This window comes from Bos mutus, unplaced genomic scaffold (assembly GCF_027580195.1).
Source record: "Bos mutus isolate GX-2022 unplaced genomic scaffold, NWIPB_WYAK_1.1 CTG345, whole genome shotgun sequence".
NCBI lineage: Eukaryota > Metazoa > Chordata > Mammalia > Artiodactyla > Bovidae > Bos > Bos mutus.
This window is the reverse complement of record NW_027219832.1, coordinates 1,239-16,091: the sequence shown is the minus strand read 5'-3', so window position 1 is coordinate 16,091 and position 14,853 is coordinate 1,239. Positions and strand designations below refer to the sequence as shown.

The window sequence follows — 14,853 nt, the reverse complement described above, 5'->3', positions numbered from 1 at the left end:
GCTGGTGTTCTGTATGCACTTCTGTGTCTGAAGGTGTATTCCTGGGGTATCCGAGGAGAGAGATATACTCCATGTCCACCTACTCATCTGCCATCCTATTCCTCTACAGTGACTTTTTAAAAAAATCAGCTCATGTAACTACTATGCTCAAAACCCAAAATGTAATTCTCCATTTCTCTCAGAGTAAAGTCCTTTCAAAAATCTACATGACACAGACCTCCTGGCCCCACTGGCTCTCTGGCCTTCTCTCCACCTCACTAAACTCCACCCACATCAGCTGACTTGCTGGCCCTTAAATATTATATGAATACTCCTACTTCCTTGACCAGCATTTTCTGTTCCAGAGAAATGCAGGGAGCACTATCTCTGTGTTTCAAGGCTCTTTCTTGTACAAATGAAAGTTGTGTGGGATGAAGTGTAGTTGGCTCCTCTGTCTAACAGCTGTACAGAAATGGGAGAGATTGTGTAGAAATATCTCCTACAGGCACTTGCCCATTTCTTACAGCTAAATACTCCTGATTTTGTTCACAGGCTCAGCCTCCACTAGACTATCAACTCAAGAATGTCTCATTTTAATTAATATCTATTGATAAAACAATTCCTAGGCAAATGATTAAGAAATTAAATGAATAAGATTTGCTGCCTTACAGTAAGCAAAATATAATGCTGGATTTGTAAATGGTATTTTTAGCTTACCAAGATAATTATGCTAAGTTAAAAAATAAATATACAACGTGTAGATTGAAGACTACTTCTCTTTGTAAATAAAAACCACTCACATTTGCACAGAAAAATGCACAAAAGTATTATTAAAATGGTTAATCACAGCTTATTTAGTTTTCAATCCTTTGCCTTCTATTTCCTAATTTTCTGTAATTTATATGTATAACCTTAATTATCAGAAAAATAGTATTCTTACTTTGAAGTCTTTATTGTTTCATAAAGTGTTAAATGTTTTAAAAGGAAAAGCAACCTTTCAAAATTTCTGACACTTCATTTAAGCACCTCCACCAAGTACAAAATCTTCTTCACCACCCTAGAAGCAAGACATTCTCAAAGAACCACGGTGAGAGCTGAGAATCAATATTCTTCAGAGAATGGAAACTCAGGATGACTGACACCACTGAAAGAGAAGAATGATTCATTTATTAAATCAGCCTTGTTGTCATAAAGAACATTATTCTGTGAATGTGGTCAGGATGGGCTAAAACTCTAAATCTAGAAATATGTCCCTCGTTCTCCCCCGGAAATCACACCTGCAGGTGTCTGCTCCATGTGCACATGGCACCTGCACATCCAGTCCCAACATTCACGTGTGATATTCACTACACAGTGACAGGTAGTTGGATTCAGGTTACAATTTATATGAGAGCACAAGACTTAGGGCTAACTGTGGAGGTCCTTTCAAACACAGGTAGAACTTCTTCAGTCCCTAGTTGATGAAAAGGGGAACAAATTAGCTGCCCTTTACCACACATTCATGGATAAGCAAATACTGAGCACTCCAAAAATACAGAGTACCTCCAGTAAGGAACTTGTCATCTATAGGAGGCTACCATGCACACCTGAATAAGCATACAGTTCAAAGTGGGATCATTACCTTTTTAATTTAGTCAAACATTGGTTATGCAGTAATTACTATTACTGCTTTTTCATTTTCCCTATGTTTCTACTTTTCTTTCAGAATTTGTCTTTTTCAATTTGACTCATAAAAGAGTGCCTTCTGAGCAATTCCAAGTACGAGGAGCCTGGCTCAGGTCATTACTTGAGCCCACACAGAGTACAGAAAAGTAACTAACCACCTTTTTCTCAATTTTCATGTCTTTTATCAGAAGCATGATAGCTATAAAAACAATAGGGAGAGTTTTGAAATCTTTCACTGGAAACAAAATCTTCGTTTCACCAATAATTTGTATTCCCTTCTCTCTAAACTCCCTTCCAACATCTCCCTGTATGATTAGCCCTCTGTCCCTTCAATCCTGACATCTTCCTGCAGTAACTGGGCAGCTGGAATTCAATGTTAGTGACTAATTCAAAATCAAGAGGGTAGGGGCTCCCCAGGGGATGGACACCTGATGGACAAATATAACAATGGCGTGAGTCTTGACTCAAGAAACCACAGAGACTCAGATGATCTTACCTGAGTGTGTTCTGCTAAGCAGTCACTCATTGGAGGGTCAATTAAGCTCATGATCTACTTGTAATTCAGTTTTGTGGATAACAAAGATGAAGACATGGGAGTTGTAATAGGGAAGAAAGGGCAGTAAAGTGATCGATTTGTAGGAAGCAGATGGTGTCTTGGTGAAGAAATGTCCATTAGGAAGAATGTCCACCAGACACTTAGGGGACAGGGTAGGGCAGGCCCATGTGACATCATAGCACTGATAGATGTTGGCCTTTCTAGGGCCCTCCTCCATAAAAAAAAAAAAAACATCTACAGTACATTTTAGAGTTGTGGGCTTCCGAGGTGGCTCAGTGATAAAGGATCCACGTGCAAAGCAGGAGACATGGGTTTGATCCCTGAGTCAGCAAGATCACCTGGAGAAGGAAATGGCACCTCACTTCAGTATTCTTGCCTGGGAAATCCCAGGGACAGAGAAGCCTGTTAGGCTACAGTCCATGGGATACCAAGAGTTGGAAATGACTGAGTGACTAAATAACAACAACAAAACTTGAATGCAATTCATGATGGATTCATTACTATACAGTTATTATTAATATAATAATTTGCCACTGATGTAGGAAGAAATAGAGATTAAACATGTTCACAGGACCCTGAAAGAATACAGGGCTGCAGGCACCTTGCCCTCTGTGTGTCCTGGGTCCCTAGGCCTTGAAAGCAGGTACACCAGGCACAGGAATTAGGGGCACAAAGTAGTGAATTCACCACGATGTCAACTCAGTGATTTTATTGATGGGCTGGCCTGGGCCCCATCACATTTCTCTTGGTCAGAGACAGAGCTCTGGAGGAAACCTCTGGTCTGAGGACTGCAGGAAGCCCCTAGTTTACTCCTACTCTAGAAATCAACACTGTTTTCCTAGGTTTAAGCTTTTAAAAAGCTAAGCTCTCCTGCTGACCTGCCTGCTACAGAAAACAGTATTTGTGGGAAACATCGGCAAGTCACTTACAGGTGAAGTTCGTAATATCTTATATTTCTGTTGAGGCCATCGATTGCTTTCATGTCTTCTGGAGTCAGTTCAAAGTCAAACACCTGGAAGAAAAGAAGAATCACATTGACCTCTCCCCCAAGGAGCTGGCCTCCCCCTGGGGACTGGAGGACTTTCCAGCTGGATGGAGACAGAAAGAGGGGACAGGGAAGACATGTTTGTCCTCAGTTTCCAGATGAATAAGCCTGGGACCTTCTGCTGAGTTCTCACCTCTCCTTCCCACACCTTCTTCTCTGTCCACCTCACAAACATTACAGCGCATCAGTCGCTTATCTTTCTAAGTGAATCACTTGAGACAAAAAACAAGAAATCTAAAATCGTTTTTTTTCCAAACACACTGCTTTTAGACACACCTGACTTGATACCTGAACCTGAGTTGACATTAGACTGATTGCCTCTCACCAACATACCCTAAGGGTGACAGCATTCAGCTGAAGCAATGCGGAAAGGAGGCTCCCCTGAGAAAGCCTGTTCAGGAATTTGATATCAAACTACTCATTATCTATGACTGAATCTAAAAAAAAACTTTATGTATATGCCTTCCTGGAGAAAGTTATGAGAAGTGTTTGAACATTAAGGAACAACAAATTATTAAAAATTCACATCATAACAAGGAAATGGAAAGCTTAATTTTGTAGAGAAATTCATTTTCTCCGAAGTGATCTCTTGTTTCAATGCAACATGAACCAAAGACTTAAACACATATTCTGTTGTGAAAGTTGGTATAGTGGTACTGAATTTTAAATAAGAGAAGAGCTAGTCAAAAACAGCCAAGACATCCTTAAAATAGAAGAAAGTACCATACTGAAAAGCAAAACCTATTTTTTACTTCAGTAACACAGTACAGAAATCGTTAAATAGAAAAGAGTGGGCAGAAATGCACTTATGGACACTTGATATGTGGCAGAGTTGACAATGAAAATGTGGAAATGGACAGTTGTTTTTGTTATTCAGTCACTTAGTATGTCTGACTCTTTGTGACCCCAAAGGAAGAGGTTTTTCTCCCCACTCGCTGACTGAGAATCATATCACTGTGCTGAAAAGAAGACTAGGATAGTGGCCTTATTCTAGCCAATAAAAACTATACAGAGAAGTCTTCAGGCTCCTCCAACAAGAGCCACATCCACCTGCTAAAGCAGAACTCCCGAGCTGCTCAGCACTGAACTGCAAATGCACAAAAGAGCCCAGCCTGGAGGACAAGAGCTTAGCTGAGTGCAGGCTGATTTTCAAACCACAAATTCAGAGATACATACATGAACTCTGCATCAAATCCTGAAACTGGGGAGAGTTTCCTGTACAGCTAAGGGCACAATAATGGTCCCCTACAAGTAAATCAAAAGAGAAACAACCTAGCTAAAGTGGACAAAGTCATTAAGAGGAACTTCACAAAGACAGAAACTCAAAAAGATTAAATGTATGAAGATGAAAGCCTATTAGTACTCAGGGAAATACTAAATAAAACCACAATGCTTTGGAAGTTAAAGATAATTTTTCTGCCCCCAAATTCACATGTTATGGTGTTAAAAATGGAGCCTTTGAAGGAGGAGTAGGTTATGATGGCAGAGCCATCACAAATGAGATTTCAAGAATATCATATTCATATAAGAGATTTGAGAGAGCTCTGTTTCCCCTCCAACATGTAAAGATACAAGGAGAAGCCTGTGACCTGAAGGAGAGCCCTCACCCAACCACACGGACCCTGATCTCAGATATACAGCTTCACAACTGTGAGAAACAAATTTAATTTTTTTCACAGCCACTCAGCCTGTAGTGTTTTGTTAGAGCAGTTCAAACAGTCTAAGAAAAATCACATGATGCAATTTTATCAATTGAAAACAGAGAAACTATGATATTTTCCTTAGAAGCCCTCTGCCCACAGCCCTGCTCATCACCTGCATGTTCTCTTTGATCCACTTCTTGTTGTTGCCCTTGGCCAGAACCACAACCCCACGTTGTATCTGGTAGCGAAGGGCAACCAGAGCTGCTGTTTTCTTGTGCTTTTGGGCAATGGCAGAGAGAACCGGGTCCTCCAGGAGAACGGGGTGGTTCTGGTTCACCCTGGAAGGAATTTCAGAAATGCTGAGGAGCTGAGACCAAGCAGTTTCTAAAGAGGCTCCTCAAACAGACCAAGTAGGTCCACTCTAGACCAGTGCTTCCCAAGTCTGGTCCAGGGACCAGCAGCATCAGCATCACTTGGAATCTTTTTAGAAATATAAATTCCATGGCTGAGCTGAAGACAAACTGAATCAGAACCTCAACTGAGTCACTTCCCATTCTGTGTTTACAGAGCTCTGCAGGTGATTTGGGTGCATTATTGAGTTGAGACCAGAATGCCAAATTGTGGATTATTTTCTTTAATTCTCTGGGGATGTTTTTCTTCTGTAGTCAAGGGCATGAATAGAGAAACAGTAGGGAAAGCCCAGGAATTCTTTATAAATTTCACTTTTTAAGGCATTGATAAAAATTGAGTAGTCTCAAAAATAAGAGACATTTATTTCATCATTATTTTTTTAGGATGTTCACAGAAATGCTTCAAATTGAAATTTCTTCTATCATCATATACCAAGCAGTTACATATTATCCAAATTTTAGATATGAGCTAAGTGAGGCTTGCAACATCTATTTTTACAAATGTGTTAATAATTAATAAGTAAATAATTACATCAGCTTGTGTCCCTGGTCTCAGCTGGGGGATTATATATAGATTTCAATGCAGGCATTTGTTATTGATGAGTCTACAAGTCAATACAATGTATAAAAATTGTCTGGGTGATGGGAAGATAAAAGAGAAGGATTAATTTCATCCCACCTCTCTCTCCCCTCTGCCTATGAGAGTTTTCTGAGTACTGTGTTATTTAAATTGTTTCATCAAAAATTGAATTTCAGGGAAACTCCCAGATGTCTTCATTAGGATTCAATACCATTCTTTTACTCGTTGGGATCCCAGACCAGCATAGGCAACAAGAACAATTTCATGTGACTTGCAGAAATCCAACAGTTTGCTCTGGTTGAGATAAGGGTGACATTCCACCTGTAGAATGCCCAAAGAGAAGAGTGTCAGATTATATGCAAAGGCAATACTAATATGACAGAGAAAGATTAAAAGTTTTCAAAGGCTAAAGGGAAGACTAGAACATTAAATGAAAATGGGAAATGTCAACATTTACAGAGAAACAGAGAAAAGTGTATTTATACAGTTAATTTTATGATAGACATGGATGGGAGAACCAGTCCAATATTGAGTAATCAAAAGCTGCGCTCTACATTTGAGTAGATGTTCCTGAGTAAATATTTCATAATTCACTAGTATCACCTTGAACCTTTAACTTCACCCTCTAACCTGGATGATTTTCATCACCCCCAACACATTTTTCTGAACCATGCTCCCTGTTTAAGACTCATAAATGCTGAAAACTAGACCAAGAATTCAGACACCAGAACCCCACACAAACCCTTAAAATCCATCTCAGCTGTTTTGACTCTTTATTAATTTACTTCTGATTCCATGTTTTCATCATCTTCCTTCCTGTATGCAGTTCTCTTCAGGGCACTTTTCCCTCCATCTGCTTATCCTTTCATCTCAGGGAAATGCCTCCTTCCTCTAGTTCTGAGTTCTACCCACAGTTTAGAAGGAAGGCATCCCACCTTTTCCACCCAGACTGTCAAGCAGAGATACTGCTACAGATTCTATTCACACCATCCAGAGAGGCTCTGCTCTCTAGAATCCTCTGACCCACAAAGGTCAGATGAACAGGAGGGGAGGAAAGACAGACATCAGGCTCCAGGGCAAGAAGGAGGTTCTGAAGAGCAGGAGGGAGAGGAGCAGAGCTGCTCACCTGGTTGCAGACAGGCTTATACTTTAGCCCTGGCTTGTTCAGGATCCTCTCCAGCTGTTTGTGGTTGAAGTTGGACACCCCGATGGACTTGGCCAGCCCTGCATCCTTACACTTCTCCAGGGCCTGGGAGGGAGGGGTGGTGAACAGTCATGAACAGTCACTTGGAATGGGCAATAGAATAAGAATAAATGCTGAAAAGCATCAGTAATCACACTCATCCATCAAGAATTACCTTTGACTATCAAGAAGAAAAACTAGGAAGAAGGTCATGATATAAAAAGAAAAACTACTGCCCCCGCCTTAGAAAAACTCCAGAGAAGATATATCACACGGGAGGGAAAAGATACCTGTCTACACTGTCCCAAATTCTCCTCCTCCATTCCTCTCTGTGACCATTTAAGCAATGGTTTCCTCCACACAACCCCAGCATCCATGCCCTTAGATTCATGAACTGCTGAGTCTGATGGTCCACAGCCCATTCTCACAGGTGGAAGAAATAAAGGGAGTTCCCCCTCTTCTGGCTCCTCCCCTGGTTCTCTCCTCCCCAGACTCACCTCCCACGTGCGACAGAAATCCACTGAGTCAAATATCAGTTTTCCATTTTCATCTTTTGGAAATAATTCCTCCCCTGGCTGGAATAGAAGAAGTCATTTTAGACATGTCACAAAATAATTTCTCTGCATTTACAGACTGCCAGGCACCAGGGAGTAAACCCCCATCAGGTAGGTTCACAAATTTCTAAATATTAATATTTGCAAAGTGATTTGCACATATAGAGTTGTCAGCCTCCTTTAGGAAGGAGGCTTATTCCAAACTCTTACACTCAATATATGTTGTAATAAATACAATTTTTCTAGGTCCTAAAAGGGACTCATAGTGACTTCTCTGAATTTTGTCTGCTCCTTGTACTTGCCTATTTTGAAATCCTTTTCTGGACTGGGAATGGCAGTAAGTTACATGACATAATTTCCAGAATAAAAACTGCAGTCTTCATATGGCTAGATATCAGACTTTCTTTCCCCTCTGAGCATCAGGCGCCCTAGGGCAGGCATGGGAACCAGCAAGGCTATCTTCAGGTGGATATGGAATGTGGACAATCCACACATGCTCTCAAATAGTCATGACCATGAGCCTCAGACTGCCCCAAGGTCATATTTGCCTCCAATGGAAAATGTTCAGTAAAAAATAAACTAAATCATGAGTAGTGTCCTGATAAGGGATAGAAGAAAGGGGACATTTCTGAACACTGCTGCAAATCCTCAAAACTCTCTGTGTCTGAGACTTGCCATCTACATAGTCCACTAAGTGATTCTGCATTAATAGCTTGAGTTTATTTCTGTAACTTGAAATCAACAGTTCTAAGTAAACCATCATTCTTAATGGCTAAGTGCAGTCTACAAACCTCATCGTGAAGACAGGCAAGAGTGTAGGCAATGTCTCCCAATTTCCTATACAGTTAAGAGGTTTGACTCACCCAGAGGAAGCACCACCAAATCTGCTCAACTCAAAAGAGTAAAAGACAAGATTAACTCATCATGTTCAATGTAAGGCAGTGTCATGCTCACCACAGCTGTACCAAACTCTTGGTTCATGAAATCCCCAGACACTCAGGAGTCATAACAAGGACTGTGTGCAGAACTGGCTGATTTTTATTTCCTTTAACTTTTCAGGCAGAGGCTCAGATTATTAACTCCTTTCAAAAAACTCAGTAAAAAAATCACAAAGGATTATTTGGGGGATTCTACTCTAGTATAATCATCCTTTCAACCTACTAAGGAAAATCTTTATTCAACTATCCATGCAAGTTGATACACATTCTAACACAAGATATAACATTGATGTGATCACACAAATTTCTAACCTTCAGAGCCATTGGATAATGCATAATATAGAGATCGACATAGTCCAGTTGAAGATTTTTCAGTGACTTTTCCAAGGCTGGTCGGACCAACTCTGGTCGAAGGGAAGTCAACCAAAGCTGTAGAGGTTAAAGAATGAAAGTTGCATTAATAATACACAAGGGAATTTTTTTCTTTCTTTCTTTCTTTTTTTTTTTTTTTTTTTTTTTTTTTGAGGCTTGTGGGATATTACTTTCCCTACCAAGGATGGAATCCCGGCTCATGGCAGTAAAGCACCAAGCACACTGAACCACCAGGGAACTCTAATACTTTAGGAATATACCAGTAAGCATAGTTCCCCAAACAACTCCACCAAAGGATCCTATTATGTAATTGTCATCTGGGCACAATCACTTGCACACGTGCACACACACAATACACACAGTACCTTTGAAGTGCAGAATATGTCTTCTCTCTTCACAGTGCCATCTGCAATCTTGCTTCGAATGACCTGGCCAATCTCCTCTTCATTTTGGTAGGCATGAGCACAGTCAATATGGTGGAACCCAACCTCTATAGCGAATGGGGTGAATTCCAGAGCTTCCTTCTTAGCAACCTACATAACCAACAAAGGTAGAAGTTGAATATCCACATAAGATATGGCTAGGCACAAGCTTTGATCTTTCCAAAAATCAACTTTTTTCTGTGTCCTTGGTTAGTTCTGTATGTATAGTGATGAACCCCTGACAGTTTCCCTTAACATTCCTAATAAGTAATTAAATGAACACTACCCAGGAACCCTTCAACTTCAGGTGATCAGTGGCTGATTGCTGGTATCAGAGGATGGCAAAATCACCTTTAGGTTCAGTGACTTGATGAAAGAACTCAAAGGACTCAACAAAATGTTGTAGTCATGAATATGATTTATAATGTTAGGTGTTTGAAGCAAAATGCTCAAAGTTACAAGGTGCCTGGTAAAAGTATCAAGAACCAAGGTGAAAGCTTCTGAGACATCTATCTACCAATGAAGCCACACAGAATACACCCCCCAAAAAATGTATCTTTTCAAGGTGTACAATGTGATATTCTCATATAAATTATTCTTGTTATTCACATGTCTGACTTTGCAACCCCGTGGACAGCAGCACTCCAGGTTTCCCTGTTCTTCACCATCTCCCAGAGTTTGCTCAAACTCATGTCCATCAAAAGAGTGATGCCATCAAACCTTCTCATCCTCTGTCCCCTCCTTCTCCTCTTGCTCTAAATCTTTCCCAGAATCAGGGTGTTTTCCCATGAGTTGTCACTAGCATCAAGTAGTCAAAATACTGGAGCTTCAGCTTTAGCATCAGTCATTCCAAGGAATATTCAGGGTTGATTTTCTCAAGGATTGACTAGTTTGATCTGCTGGCTGTCCAAGAGACTCTCAAGAGTCTTCTCCAACACCACAGTTCAAATGCATCAATTCTTTGGTGCACAGCCTTCTTTATGGTCCAGCACTTACATCCATACACAAACATGACTACTGGAAAAACCATAGCTTTGACAATATGGACCTTTGTGGGCAAAGTAATGTCTCTGCTTTTTAATACACTGTCCAAGTTTGTTATAGCTATTCTTCCAAGGAGCAAGTGTCTTTTAATTTCCTGGCTACACACCATTCACAGTAATTTTGGAGACAAAAAAAAAAAAAAGAGTCTGTCACTGTTTCCATTGTTTCCCCATCTATTTGCCATAAAGTTATGGGACAGGATGCCATGATCATAGTTTTTCAAATGTGGAGTTGTAAGCCAGGTTTTTCACTCTCCACTTTCACCTTCATCAAGAGGCTGTTTAATTTCTCTTCACTTTCTGCCATTAGGGTGGTGTCGTTTGCATATATAAGGTTACTGATATTTCCCAAGGCAATCTTGATTCCAGCTTGAGCTTCATCCAGCCTGGCATTTCTCAGGATTGTACTTACTCATATAAGTATCCATTCTTAATAATTACCACAAGCAAGCTAGTTAACACCATCACCTCACATAGCTACCTTTTAGAAGTGCTTGTAAGAAGATATAGATCTGGTCTCTACAAAATCTCAAGATATAGCCCATTATTTTTAACTATAGTCAACTTGCTGTACATCAGGTCTCCAGAATTATGCCTCTTATAACAGAAGGTTGTACCCTTGACCAACATCTTTCCATTATTCCCAGGCTTGTCACCAGCTTCTGCTCACCATACCTCTACTCTCTCTTCTATGAGTACCACTATTTTAGATTCCACCTACAAAGAGATCATTCAGTATTTGTCTTTCTATTTCTGGCTTACTTCACTTGTGATTGCAAATGGATTAACTTTGTCTTCAGTGCTCAATAATATTCCATTTCTTTTTATGTGATTCAGAATCTTTCCCATTTCAAGGAGGTAGATAATTGGTATAACACAGTTCTGCTGAGTCTAGTTCTGATTTTTCTTAAATGCATGGACATTTGGGAATGGGCTTCCCTGGTGGCTCAGATGGTACAGAATCTGCCTGCAATGCAGGGGACCTGGGTTCGATCCCTGGGATAGGAAGATCCCCTGCAAAAGGGAAAGGCTACCCACTCCAGTATTCTGGCCTGGAGAATTCCATGGACTGTACAGTCCATGGGATCACAAAGAGTCAGACACGACTGAGTGATGTTCACCTTCAGGGATGTACCTGGGAATGAGCCCATGAGCTTCAGTAACAGCCCTGTCCCTTTCCTCCCCTCAACCCAATGTGCTCTATGAAGTAAACAAAGTCTGTCTTCTGTCTGCAAAATGTCTCTTAATAATTTTTTCATTTTATAAATTAGAATAGTAAGCCTCAAAGTATAAGTCCAGTCCCTTGTCACATCTATTCTAAAGACAAAATAGAAAACTTTCTGGCTTGCAGTCCAGAGACTTGTCCATTAACCCCTCTTTGACCAAGCACTGCAGACTATACTTTAATAAAAACACATTACAAAACCCCAGGATACATTACAAAACCTGGCCTATAAGGTTGTATCTTATCCCCTCAAGTGATACTAAGATTCCCATCAGAAGTTTTCAAGCAGAAACAGAAGCACAAGGCAAAACACAGCTGGAGTGTTTCTTGCCTGGCACCAAGCAGGTATCCCACAGTAGAAAAGCAATTCTCTCCCATTAGTTTTCAGTCACTTCATCTTCAGGATCTTCCACCTCAAATACTTCTCTGGGTCATGTATTATTGGAAGCAGGAAAGAGCTCTTGAACTAATAAAACGTACAGAGAAACCTTGCAACTGCAGTCACCCACAAAGGAAAGCAGCTGACAGTGATCTTGACAGCCAAGTCTCACCTCTTGTGCCAAGCTGGAAAAGAGACAGAAACTGGAGGGGAACCCAGACCCAGAGTAATCTACAGGTGAGCACAGTTTCATACCCTGATGCAGAGTGAAGACTGAATGTTTTCTCCTCTTTAATAGGGCATGGTTCTGGCCTGGTTAATGGAACAATGTGATCCTCCCAGAGTTGCACAGGAGCTCAGTGCTTGACAACCCAAGTCCTTTTCACTCATGTTACATCCACTACTATTTATATCTCGACCTACAACTGCTACTGTTACCTCTAGAGGTGCATAGGTTCCAAATCCCAGGACAGGAATGAAGTGGCCGTCATTAAGTTTCACTCTCTGGCTTTTGGGATCCATTGCCTATTTCTCCTTGGAGTAAGCAGACTGATGTTTTTCTTCTTCCTTCACAGGTTAGGAATAACAGGAAGGTAACACCCCAGCTGCACCATCCAATGTTAGCAGATATATTGTAGGAGGAGCATGATTAAACCAGTGCCCATTGAGTAAGAACAGGATTGAAATCAGTTAGCTTGTTTGCTTTTTTTTTTTTTTAGCAGTAAAACACTATTATATAATGATGATATGTGCTGAATAATTATTGACCATATTTTAGACTAGAAACTTCCACAAGAGCAATATTTTTTATTTTTCTATTACAAAGCCAATCTCGATCAAACATCAGTTGAAACAAGTCTTACAGTACAAACATACATGCATACTCAAATTACACAATCTAAAAGTGTTTAATAAGCATTTTTGAAAATGTTACCCTTTAATAAAGAATCAAAACTTCAAATGAAAATAAATTTGCCTTTTTTCATTTTCTGCCAGCAAAATTATTATGCTTTACAGACCTGACTGGTGAAATCCTGAACATGATATGGAAACCAGACATTTTGCCAAAGTGCTTATTGGAGGTTAATTATTAATAGTTTTAGGATATCATGTGCAGTGTGCAAACTCTGAGTGATCATACCTTGTACTTAATTATGTAACTTTAATAGTACTCTCATAATGTAACTGACACATATTTTACATAATTTACTAACTGTTCCACATTATTCATAAAAGAAAAACCTATAAACAAATTAAAATACAACAAATTTGGAAAGAGTAATGAAAATTGTGATGCACTTATAGACAAGGATATTGTGAAGACAAATAAAATTTAACATGTGCAGTGATGTCAGATAAATGGTGAGATGGGAGGACAGAAGACTCCCATGGAAAAACAAGAAAAAAAAGAGAAGGCAGCTGAAAACCTCATAAGAGCTCTGGAAAACAGTCAAACAAAGATCTATAACAAAAAAAAGTGAACAGGCAACTAGGAAAAGTCCAGAACAGAATGACAGAAAATTTCATCATGTATTACTCACCTGTACCCTCTTCCTGCCTGGGGCAGTGCAGTCTTGATCAGTTCCAGTTGCCTCCCTCAAACCAGAATGATCAGAGAAAACCTTATGCGCAATGTTCCAACCTACCTGGGGACTGTCTGGAGACTGGTGTCTGTTCCACTTAACTCTAAACTTAAACTGAAGAGCAGCTGGAGTGGCTATTACAGCTACAGGCGGAATATATACATATGTACACACACAGGGACTCAAGGACAAAGGAATACAGGTGGAGACATAGACTAGACCATGTATTAATAAAACCCTGAATAGAACTGAGGTGTGGCTTTGGGGGACATAGGGTATTCAAAAAACAGTCATAAATTTACCTGAATCAGAAAGCAATTCTTGGGCCAGGCACAATGATGACTCAGAAATGACAGACCCCTTAGCTTTCCTGTTGGGCTGATCCCAGGACTAGGAGCATGATGAGCAAACTAATGAAGAAATCATGACAAGAAACAAATCTGCCAAGAGCAAATTTTTACCTGCTGTTTCAACTACCCAGTGATGAACACAAACACACACAGGAACACACATAGGAATACACACACACACACACACACACACACAACACACACAGGAACATACACACACATCTGGATGGGGCAGTGCACACTTATAAGGGATGGAATGAGTTTGGACGCAGCCATCAGAGTTCTGCTCCAGCACCTTGGGACCCACACGGTCCAGAAGCCTCTGCTCACACTTAGCTCTGGTGTAGCCTCTCTCCCCTCCCACCAAGCTGCCAGCATGCCCTGGGGAAGGGGTGACCCTGCCAGCATCAGCTCCAGCTCTGCCCCAGATCCTCCAGGCACAAAGACTGCACAGGGTCCTGTCCACACATGGACACCCCTGCAAGACCAGAACAGGTAAGTTTTTCACCTAATTTCATAGGGATTCTTCCTTGGTGGCTCACTGGTAAAGAATCTGCCTGCAGTGTGGGAGACCTGGATCAATCTCTGGGTTGGGAAGATCCCCTGGAGAAGGGAACAGCTACCCACTCCAGTATTCTGGCCTGGAGAATTCCATGGACTGTAAGAGTTGGACACGACGGAGCGACTTTCACTTCAGAGGGAGAGAGGAAGTTAATGAGAGAGGAATTTTTGTCAAATGAAACAATAAGAATAAACACCTGAAAAAAAAATCAGCTATGAGATAGACATTGATAGTTTACCAATAATTTATAGGAATTGAGAAACATAAGAAGAATGCTACCTTAACTAGGGAATGCAGCATACTAACATTCACAGTGTAGGGGTTCCAGAAGCAGAAGAGAGGAGGAAAGGGACAGAAAATGTAT

General features: G+C 40.6%; 1 protein-coding gene across 10 annotated transcripts in view; it reads right to left on the bottom strand.

Annotated features, from left to right (window-relative positions):
* The window catches only part of LOC102269891 (dihydrodiol dehydrogenase 3), a 35,715-nt gene extending 21,938 nt beyond the window's left edge, over positions 1–13,777 (bottom strand). For 2 of the 10 annotated variants that reach the window (XR_011463497.1, XM_070366957.1), the window contains exons 1-7: positions 13,536–13,743; positions 12,433–12,561; positions 9,291–9,458; positions 8,866–8,982; positions 7,559–7,636; positions 7,005–7,127; positions 6,090–6,199 (exon numbers count right to left, since the gene is read on the bottom strand). Coding sequence is in view for 9 of the 10 variants with exons in the window: in XM_070366957.1 (XP_070223058.1) it covers positions 6,090–6,199; positions 7,005–7,127; positions 7,559–7,636; positions 8,866–8,982; positions 9,291–9,458; positions 12,433–12,516 (680 nt within the window). In the remaining variant the exon portion in view is untranslated. Of the gene's footprint in view, positions 1–910; positions 1,124–3,129; positions 3,213–5,060; positions 5,227–6,089; positions 6,200–7,004; positions 7,128–7,558; positions 7,637–8,865; positions 8,983–9,290; positions 9,459–12,166; positions 12,275–12,432; positions 12,600–13,535 lie in introns of those variants that run through there. The other 8 variants (XM_070366959.1, XM_070366960.1, XM_070366955.1 and 5 more) reach the window with 7 other exon arrangements.
* Positions 13,778–14,853: the final 1,076 nt, after the last annotated feature.